This window comes from Biomphalaria glabrata, chromosome 16, assembly GCF_947242115.1.
Source record: "Biomphalaria glabrata chromosome 16, xgBioGlab47.1, whole genome shotgun sequence".
NCBI classification, from domain to species: Eukaryota; Metazoa; Mollusca; class Gastropoda; family Planorbidae; genus Biomphalaria; species Biomphalaria glabrata.
This window is the reverse complement of record NC_074726.1, coordinates 26,842,940-26,853,761: the sequence shown is the minus strand read 5'-3', so window position 1 is coordinate 26,853,761 and position 10,822 is coordinate 26,842,940. Positions and strand designations below refer to the sequence as shown.

The window sequence follows — 10,822 nt, the reverse complement described above, 5'->3', positions numbered from 1 at the left end:
TTTTTTGCCTCAAATGAATTGATCAAAACCACTAACTATTGACCTAAATCGCTAATCAGATTCCCACTATAAACAGAATTAAGCATCACCATGCGACTGAAAAAAATTCTAAACATTCCTGCAATTTCAGGAGATTTCTAGTAGGCGTGGAAAATCAGGAGGTCGCGGAAACCCTGTTTTATTTATAAGTTATAATGGTTTAATGTAATAATTTACACGTAGAATTAGCGCGGGGCCTATGAAAGTGCGGGACCCACTGAGGCCGCATAGTTTGCAGTGGCCTAAGGCCGGCCCTAGTAAATGTGGCTAGTCTTTGTGTTGGTTACATGACACCCGTCTGCTCATTAAACGTTGGTCAGAGAAATAAATGTTCATATGGACACTAAGGACCCATAAACTAATCTAACAAAACGGAATACCCATCTGGCAAACTACATCATAAAAATCGGGCCTTGCGCGTGCCAGAGTTTGCTTCTTTCTAGATTGATCTTCATACCCCAAAGCTGCACTTGTCTTGGCCTTTTGGGTAACACCTGTTGGCTCGTCTGCACGCCTGCCTATTTATGTGACATTACCGTTCCATACATTACTAACACGGTCGATAAAAATTAACCGCCAACATTATATCTTTAACACAGGAGGTGACATTAGATTATCATTTGGTCTATACTGTAAAATTTAGTCTGGTCTCCCTTTACCATAGTGAACGTTGTTTTCTTACAAAATTTCAATTGTTAACTGTTCATTTTTTATTTTTTTTTGCTACTAATAAGCGACACATATGTCGTTAACCCCATAACTCTATCATTACTTTACCAATTAAATACTTTCAGTTACGTCCCTTCGAACATCGCTATTGGAAGACAACTGTATGTTAGCAATTGAATACTGTCAAAATTTGTCTTACAAGAGCTGTACCAGTGGCGTAGCATCCATGGCGCAAAGGGTTCAATGAACCCAGGCCCACGACCATTAGGGGCCTACAGCGTGTGGCGTAACCTTCATGGCACAAAGGGCTTCATTGCGCTTGAGTCCATGACTAATGACCAGTTGGAGCCCACATGGGCACTTGGGATGACACCAAAGTGAAAATAAAGTTGTACCTGTGAGAAAACTGATTTTAAAAAGGTCGCTTGATTCTTTTAAGAAGTTGTACAAACATTGACTCTTTAAGATTTGTATAGAGTCATAACTGAATCAAACCTGTTATGTGCTGACGAAACTCTTAATTATGTACCAACATACTCATATATATATATATAGGCCTATAGTAAATGACGAATCCTTTGAACTTGAGAGACCATTAATAATATATCAATAATAACTTGGTTTACATTATTCCATCTTGGATTCTCTTCTCTCTCTAACCCTTTCAACACGCATTCGCACCATTTCATATTCACACTACGCTGCGCACGTAACGAAACCTAATGACATTATTACTTACAAAAATACAAAGGCACGATTTATGTCATATACTCAATTTGTCGTATTGTGGGGAGGGGAGCCCACCGAGATATATTTGAATCCTAGCCCACGGGTTCCTTGCTACGCCACTGAGTTGTACACTATATAAGATAAGTTGAAACATTTGTGCAAGAAGTATAAAAACAGAGCTGTGCACTTCTCAAGATGTGTTGAAACTTGGGACCCATGATTTCTTGGCATGTGGAGGATACTGTTTCTTTCACATTCAGCCACGTCTGTTCTACTGTCTCCTCTTCTAGGAGCTGGAACTTGTTAAATAGGGTGACTTTGAAATCTTCCTGTTTTTTGCAGTCTTTCAGTCCATCTTGATTCACTGATTCCTGGGATGGTGAGGTTGTAACTTTTCATCTCAGCTGCCATTTGCGCTGTCTTCCCAGTCTCATACATGGTCCGGACGTTCCATGTACCAATGGTGGTGGTGGTCCTGGTTGAGATGATGATCTTCGGCCTGTCAGCTTCCAGATACTCTGGCTTTCACTTGCATGCGTCATAAACCTTCAAGCTGGAGGTCCATCCTCTCCCAGGTCCGTGACTTCTGTTGATTTGCTGTTTCTGTAGCTAGTGGTTTTTCTACAGGGCAGGGTAGCTAGCCCTACACCAAATCCTCTTTCATAGCCGGGCTTGGGACCGTCACATGGCGGAGTTTTGATACTATACTACCCATGTGCAAATTCGTTTACCGCGTTCTGGAGATCATGTTCATTGTAAGCTAAACTCTCCGCCAAACTCTCGTCTGAAGGCGTCCAAAAGAGCTACTGGCCCTGGCCAGACCGTTATCAACTTCCCTTGAAAGTGGTGCGTCATTTGATACTATACTACCCATGTGCAAATTCGTTTACCGCGTTCTGGAGATCATGTTCATTGAGAGCTAGCAGGGCGCAATCATCGGCATAGAGAAGCTCCGTTATGAGCATCTCCTTTGTTTTTTTGTATAGAATAGTATATGTCGAAGTTTGAACACATTTCCGTCTGAACTAAACCGGATGTAGATGCCTTAGTGCAATAGCTGCCTCATTTGACCCAGCATTACGCCAAAGAAGATAGCGAATAGAGTAGGAGCAAGTACACAGCCCTGCTTAACGCCATTTTCTATTGGGAAGTGATCAGACAGGTCACCATTGTGTCTGATCTGGTCTTTTTGTCCCACGTGAAACTGCTTGAGAATGGATAGGAACGTAGCTAGGTGGACATCCCAGCCTAGCCAAAATCTTCCACAAACTATCGCGACTGAGTGACCGTGTCGAAAGCCTTGGTGAGGTCCACAAAGGCAGCGTATATGTTTAGGTTCTGTAGGTTCTGCTCTTTGCATTTTTCTTGTAATTGACGCACAAATAACATGTCAGATGTACCTCTACCGGCTTTGAAACCACATTGGCCTTCAGATAAGACCTCGTCCACTATCAGTACAAGGTCACTAGAGAGGGTTAGTCGGTCGAGCAACACTCGAGCAAGGATCATTCCTGCTACTGACAGAAGAGTAATGCCTCGATAGTTGGAGCAGTTAGACTCATATTTTATATGAATTCTATGTCTATGACTAAATCATAGACCTATTTTTTTTTTTTTTTAAATATCTAATGTTCAGTAATCTTTACCGGGTCTAATTTTTGTTTTACCCGGAAGTATCGCTATTGACACCGTTAACGCTGTGTCACTGCTGCATTTGTCACTGTCTTGCAGTTCTAAGATCTAAACTAAAGTAAAGACTAAATTTCGGTACAATAAATATAGATCTAGATCAGTAGATGATAGATCTGTTGATAGTCTAGATCTAGATTATTCTAGACTCTATACGTCACATCTTTATAATTTAATTCAATTATCTTTATCCAGACTTAAGTTAAGAATAAGAGTATTATTAAGAGTAAGAGACTCAGCAGACTGTCCAGAGACTGGCTGAGAGACTCACTCAGACTGAGACTCAGAGTCAGACCGAACCGATGCCAGAAAGTTGAGACAGTGCTGAGACATGAGCTAGATGATAGATCTATTGATAGTCTAGATCTAGATTATTCTAGATTCTATACATCACATCTTTATAATTTAATTCAATTATCTTTATCCAGACTTAAGTTAAGAATAAGAGACTCAGACTGTCCAGAGACTCACTCAGACTCAGGTCAGAGTCAGACCGATGCCAGAAAGTTGAGACAGTGCTGAGACATGAGCTAGTTGGCTAGGCCCTAGGGCTAGAGCTAGACACTTGACTTTGACTAAGACAGTCACTGAGTCAGTACAGACAGACAGTAGAGTCTATGATTATCAGATCATTTATGAGTCAATGATAAATTAAATGATCATAATCAAATTAATGACAGATGTCAGATCTAATGATTTATGATAAGTGATAAAATAGTCAGTCTAGAGTCGAGACAGCAAGTTGAGCAAAACAGATTCACTGAGATTCTAGATTCTAGATCTATGTTACACTATGTAGCCTACTTAGCTACTAGTACTACTAACTAGGGTACTACTACTACTACTCAACTAGTAGATCTACTTATTCTACTACTAGTAACTAGCTATAGTCTAGTAGAGTCTTGTTACTAAAATCTAGATTAGATCAATGATCATTTAGTTAAGCTACTAGATCTAGTACTACTAGTATATTATAGATCATCTGTCTTCTAGATCTAAGTATTTTAATGATTTTAAAAAATGGAGTGTTACAATGGCCCTGGCTTAGTACTGACTTACAGTAACTCATAACTTCATTATCTTGTCTCATATTCACTTATTTAAATGAAACTGAACTAAAAATAGAAATAGCATTCAAAATGTGATTTTAAATATTGTTCCTTGGGTGCATGGTGGTGGTGGTGTGGTAGGGATCTCAGGTTGAAATCTTTGTGAACACTGTATTTTGATTTTCATGATTCTTAGGACATCCATGAGTACACCCAACTCTGATGGATATGTAACATTAGTTGAGGGAAGAGGAGGTTGTTCTTCATTGTTTCAGTTTTAAGATGATCTGTTGAGTATGCACTTACAGATCAAACCAAGCCTCATTCAAAAAGTGACCTAAATCGCTGGAATACTAATCTATCATAAGATGTTGATCAATGCTTTGTTCATTTTCATAATATACTAAACTAGATGTTTTAAATCTAATCTGAGTGTTTAATTAAAGTTATAAGTTAACATGGAAAATTTACATCTCACAATATGGTGAATTAATTGACAGTATTTGGTCTAAATGTGCTCACTTCTCAACATTATAAGGTTTGAACCCTACCTGCCGCTAGGATGTAATAATCTTAAATTTTGAAAGAATAGCTCAAACATTTAATAAAAAACAACAAAACATTAACTTTTTTATTCTATAGTTGAGGCATTTATAAAGATACTTTATAATTGTACTTCTAAACAAACTATAATTTACTACACAGTAATCCCTACTTACTTCTAAGCAAGCTATAACTTACAACACATGAAATTTTAAGTAAATGCTACTTACTTCTAAGCAAGCTATAACTTACTACACAGTAAACCCTACTTACTTCTAAGCAAGCTATATCTTTATTATTATAGCTTTTATATAGCGCTACTTTCATGCTTATAGCATGCTCAGAGCGCTTTTGGTCCAATCTCATTTGTGGACCAGTGGGGGGAGGGGGTATCTAGGAGTTGGTTTTCCGTGCTGCCTTTAGGCGCTCAGTAAACACAACTCTGCCCGAGTCGGGTGTCGAACCTCGAGCCCCCTTCTAGGTAGCCAAGCCAAATTCAAGCGCACTTGGCATCTCGACCACGCTTCCCACAACTTACAACACAGTAAACCCTACTTACTTCTAAGCAAGCTATAACTTACTATACAGTAAACCCTACTTACTTCTAAGCAGCTGTAACTTACTACACAGTAAACCCTAATGAGGCCTTTTTATACTTATTTCTAAGCAAGCTATAACCTACATCATACTAAACCCTAAACTTTCAAATCCTTTTTTTTTTGTACCAATAATTTTATACTTTACAACCAAACAGGAACAACATATTAAGATTTTTGAATGGTTAAGCTCAAATTTCTATTAATTTTTGGACAAGCTCAGCCATTGTCTTTAACTGGCAAGTTAGGTAGGAGTGTTCCCACTAGAGTTTTTTCAAAACACATATTATCTAGGCTACCCGGTGAGCTTGTTACTTGTGGTGTTAAATTCTTTGGGAATTTTACACAGTTTGCCCATTGCCTTGGTAGACCCAGATTGTACTCTACAGGTTAGTTTTTTTTTTAAATAAATGCTTATAGTATTGCCTATTCATTTCATATATGGTACACATTTGTAAGAATAGTTTTGACAGACGGATGTATTGTATCCACCTTTTTCTAAATCTAATTTGAAACCTGCTTAAATATACACATTCCCTTTGAGATGACCTCATGCTGTATTGATTAATAATTTGATGTTGTATGTTACTGTTCTTTTCAGGATCATCATTGACCCCATTGTATTTCGCTAGCAGAAGTAGTTGTAGCTGCAGACGTTTCAACATGCCTCTTACCAAAAAGAAATTTGAGCGTCTTCCAAAGACTGTTGTTCCTTCCAATTATAAACTGACCTTAAAACCAGACTTGAAGAATTTTACATTTGAAGGCTCTGTTGACATCGCAGTTGAGGTTAGTTTAAAAAAAACAAAATAAAATCACACTGACAAAAAAAAATAAAAAAAAATGGAAGAGTGCAAACATTTAAAATCTCAACAATTTAAATCTTTCAAAGAAATTAACTAGGAAACGGTAGGAATGTTTAGTTCCCTTCAAGCATATTTACTGAATAATTGTAAACATTTGATTAATAAATATATTTTATAAACACATTCTATCCTGATTTTCTTCTGTAATAATTGTTGGACAGGTTGTTTCAAACGTGAGTACAGTCAAACTCCATGCTTGCGAGATTGTGGTCCATGAAGCTTTTTACCGAGGTGATTTAAATTTTGTACTCATTTAATTCTGTGATAAAAAAATTGAATAGAATTTTTTTTTATATTACAAAGAATAAAAGTATTGAATATTGAGAGTGAGGAGAACTGAAGTATTTACTGAGCCAAAGATCAGCTTTTAAGGACAACTATAAATGCTGGTCTTGCCGCCCTCCTGATCCTTCTTTATAATGATATGGAAATTAGTGCTCCATAAGAAGGCCGCTGCTCAGATGTTCAGGCCAAAGTTGAAGTACTAATGATAGTAGTGTTGTATATTTATGTTTCTTGTCATGTGTTGTGAACTGATCTGTACTGGTGTGTCAAACTGGCTTGGTGTCTAGGTCAGCTTGTGTGTGTGTACTGTGTTATTATGAAGTGTTTTGTCATTCTTGTGTAAAAAAGCCTATGATCGAGACTTTCATAGATTTCTATAAGGTTACTACAAGTAGTACAGCCAAGATAGGTAATGTTTGAACTCACCAGAAGAAAGGAAAGATTTTTTTTTTTCAGCAGAATGCACACACACAATGGTCTTCACAGAACGCTAATCTTTTCTAATTTGCATTAACGTGTAACATTTTTCTTAGTGGAAAAGATCCACCAACTTAAATCCATCATATGATGACCTATTTTAATATAGTCACATTGCAATGAATCATGGGGCACATAAAAATACACGGAAATGAAAGAAGCAGACACAGTTTCAATCATCAATAAAGCACTCTGAAAGTACTTGAAAAAGTGGCTCAATCATTGACCCATAAGATGCTGAGGCGGAGTTATAGTGAGAGAAATGAGCATGCAAATTTTTGTCACAATATTATCAACTTCCTCCCCCTTAGAGAGCAAGCTACAATTTTCCATCTCTGAACATGACACAGATTTGAAATTTCCTTATAAATAGATCAGACCATACACATTTACCTTGCTGTTCCTACCCTTATGAAACTGTCAAAAATATTGTATTTAATGTATAACAAATTATCCCTACCTCAGACAAAGCCTATTAAAACTACTATCCAGTTAAACCAATGAAAAAGGAGATATTTTTTAATGATGCAGACTGCTAAAGATCCAAAATCTGCCTAAAGGGTAAATATTTGCTGGGGAAAGTACAGAGGGCATGTCTTTTTGTTGGCCACAGAATACTCATAGTAGACAGAATGTCTTAAAATCTAGTGAACTCATCATACCTATATACCTGGTGTTGTTTTACATCCATTGTTTTGTATTCTTCAAGATTTAAACATTCTCTTTGCCTTATCAGAATAGGTAAAAGTTTGGTTATAACTCTTCATTACACTTCATTAAAACACATTTAAGAGTTCATGGTCAAGACTGAAGTGAAATATTTATGCTGTATGTATTAAAATACTGTTTTAAATATTTAATTTAAGAAGTCCTTTTTAATTATATTCGTTGTACTCTTTCAGATGCTTTTTCTGAAACCAAGCTCAACGCAACTACAGAATATTATAAAGATGATGAAGAGATTGGCCTAAAGTTTTCCTCTGATATCACGGTACTGACTGCTAATTTGTCTCTAGAAAAATTGCCAAAATAGACCTTACACTTTTCGTAAATAAGCATTATCTGTCCCTTGACTTTCATCTCAAGAGTGCTGTGACAATTCGCATAATGAAATCCCTCCACTGTTTCCAGTCTGCAGCCGTTCAGCAGTCCATTCTTTCATGTTGTCCAGCCAGCTTTTCTTTGGACAACCCTTTCTTTGTTCTCCCTCGTCTTGTTTAAAAAGAGAATTTCTTTGTAAGATGAAGACAAATGTCCAATGCTCATCTAGATTATAAGGGAAATAATTGTAAAAAGTATAACACAATAGTCTCCTTGTTCATTGCTGTTGAATGATTTGAGTCTGGACAAGTCAATTTCCCTGAAGTAGAAGCCTTAGCTTCTTAATGAAAAAATCAAGCCTTAGCTTCTTTATAAAAAAATCAAGCCTTAGCTTCTTTATAAAAAAATCAAGCCTTAGCTTCTTAATGAAAAAATCAAGCCTTAGCTTCTTAATGAAAAAATCAAGCCTTAGCTTCTTTATAAAAAAATCAAGCCTTAGCTTCTTTATAAAAAAATCAAGCCTTAGCTTCTTAATGAAAAAATCAAGCCTTAGCTTCTTAATGAAAAAATCAAGCCTTAGCTTCTTTATAAAAAAATCAAGCCTTAGCTTCTTAATGAAAAAATCAAGCCTTAGCTTCTTAATGAAAAAATCAAGCCTTAGCTTCTTTATAAAAAAATCAAGCCTTAGCTTCTTAATGAAAAAATCAAGCCTTAGCTTCTTAATGAAAAAATCAAGCCTTAGCTTCTTAATGAAAAAATCAAGCCTTAGCTTCTTTATAAAAAAATCAAGCCTTAGCTTCTTTATAAAAAAATCAAGCCTTAGCTTCTTAATGAAAAAATCAAGCCTTAGCTTCTTAATGAAAAAATCAAGCCTTAGCTTCTTTATAAAAAAATCAAGCCTTAGCTTCTTAATGAAAAAATCAAGCCTTAGCTTCTTAATGAAAAAATCAAGCCTTAGCTTCTTAATGAAAAAATCAAGCCTTAGCTTCTTTATAAAAAAATCAAGCCTTAGCTTCTTAATGAAAAAATCAAGCCTTAGCTTCTTTATAAAAAAATCAAGCCTTAGCTTCTTTATAAAAAAATCAAGCCTTAGCTTCTTAATGAAAAAATCAAGCCTTAGCTTCTTAATGAAAAAATCAAGCCTTAGCTTCTTTATAAAAAAATCAAGCCTTAGCTTCTTTATAAAAAAATCAAGCCTTAGCTTCTTTATAAAAAAATCAAGCCTTAGCTTCTTAATGAAAAAATCAAGCCTTAGCTTCTTAATGAAAAAATCAAGCCTTAGCTTCTTAATAAAAAAATCAAGCCTTAGCTTCTTTATAAAAAAATCAAGCCTTAGCTTCTTAATGAAAAAATCAAGCCTTAGCTTCTTAATGAAAAAATCAAGCCTTAGCTTCTTTATAAAAAAATCAAGCCTTAGCTTCTTAATGAAAAAATCAAGCCTTAGCTTCTTAATGAAAAAATCAAGCCTTAGCTTCTTTATAAAAAAATCAAGCCTTAGCTTCTTAATGAAAAAATCAAGCCTTAGCTTCTTAATGAAAAAATCAAGCCTTAGCTTCTTAATGAAAAAATCAAGCCTTAGCTTCTTTATAAAAAAATCAAGCCTTAGCTTCTTTATAAAAAAATCAAGCCTTAGCTTCTTAATGAAAAAATCAAGCCTTAGCTTCTTAATGAAAAAATCAAGCCTTAGCTTCTTTATAAAAAAATCAAGCCTTAGCTTCTTAATGAAAAAATCAAGCCTTAGCTTCTTAATGAAAAAATCAAGCCTTAGCTTCTTAATGAAAAAATCAAGCCTTAGCTTCTTTATAAAAAAATCAAGCCTTAGCTTCTTAATGAAAAAATCAAGCCTTAGCTTCTTTATAAAAAAATCAAGCCTTAGCTTCTTTATAAAAAAATCAAGCCTTAGCTTCTTAATGAAAAAATCAAGCCTTAGCTTCTTAATGAAAAAATCAAGCCTTAGCTTCTTTATAAAAAAATCAAGCCTTAGCTTCTTTATAAAAAAATCAAGCCTTAGCTTCTTTATAAAAAAATCAAGCCTTAGCTTCTTTATAAAAAAAATCAAGCCTTAGCTTCTTAATGAAAAAATCAAGCCTTAGCTTCTTAATGAAAAAATCAAGCCTTAGCTTCTTAATGAAAAAATCAAGCCTTAGCTTCTTTATAAAAAAAATCAAGCCTTAGCTTCTTAATGAAAAAATCAAGCCTTAGCTTCTTAATGAAAAAATCAAGCCTTAGCTTCTTAATGAAAAAATCAAGCCTTAGCTTCTTAATAAAAAAATCAAGCCTTAGCTTCTTAATGAAAAAATCAAGCCTTAGCTTCTTTATAAAAAAAATCAAGCCTTAGCTTCTTAATGAAAAAATCAAGCCTTAGCTTCTTAATGAAAAAATCAAGCCTTAGCTTCTTAATGAAAAAATCAAGCCTTAGCTTCTTAATGAAAAAATCAAGCCTTAGCTTCTTAATGAAAAAATCAAGCCTTAGCTTCTTTATAAAAAAATCAAGCCTTAGCTTCTTAATGAAAAAATCAAGCCTTAGCTTCTTTATAAAAAAATCAAGCCTTAGCTTCTTTATAAAAAAATCAAGCCTTAGCTTCTTAATGAAAAAATCAAGCCTTAGCTTCTTAATGAAAAAATCAAGCCTTAGCTTCTTTATAAAAAAATCAAGCCTTAGCTTCTTTATAAAAAAATCAAGCCTTAGCTTCTTTATAAAAAAATCAAGCCTTAGCTTCTTTATAAAAAAAATCAAGCCTTAGCTTCTTAATGAAAAAATCAAGCCTTAGCTTCTTAATGAAAAAATCAAGCCTTAGCTTCTTAATGAAAAAATCAAGCCTTAGCTTCTTTATAAAAA

At 34.9% G+C, this 10,822-nt stretch overlaps 1 protein-coding gene across 4 annotated transcripts in view; it reads left to right on the top strand.

Annotated features, from left to right (window-relative positions):
• The first annotated feature begins 2,481 nt into the window (after positions 1-2,481).
• LOC106070834 (puromycin-sensitive aminopeptidase-like) overlaps positions 2,482-10,822 on the top strand; it is a 31,363-nt gene continuing 23,022 nt past the window's right edge. Inside the window, exons 1-4 of one of the 4 annotated variants that reach the window (XM_056013910.1) lie at positions 2,482-2,599; positions 5,916-6,103; positions 6,342-6,411; positions 7,845-7,933. In XM_056013910.1, coding sequence (XP_055869885.1) covers positions 5,978-6,103; positions 6,342-6,411; positions 7,845-7,933 — 285 coding nt within the window. In that variant the 5' untranslated portion in view covers positions 2,482-2,599; positions 5,916-5,977. Of the gene's footprint in view, positions 2,600-3,093; positions 3,205-5,480; positions 5,704-5,915; positions 6,104-6,341; positions 6,412-7,844; positions 7,934-10,822 lie in introns of those variants that run through there. The other 3 variants (XM_056013908.1, XM_056013909.1, XM_056013907.1) reach the window with 3 other exon arrangements.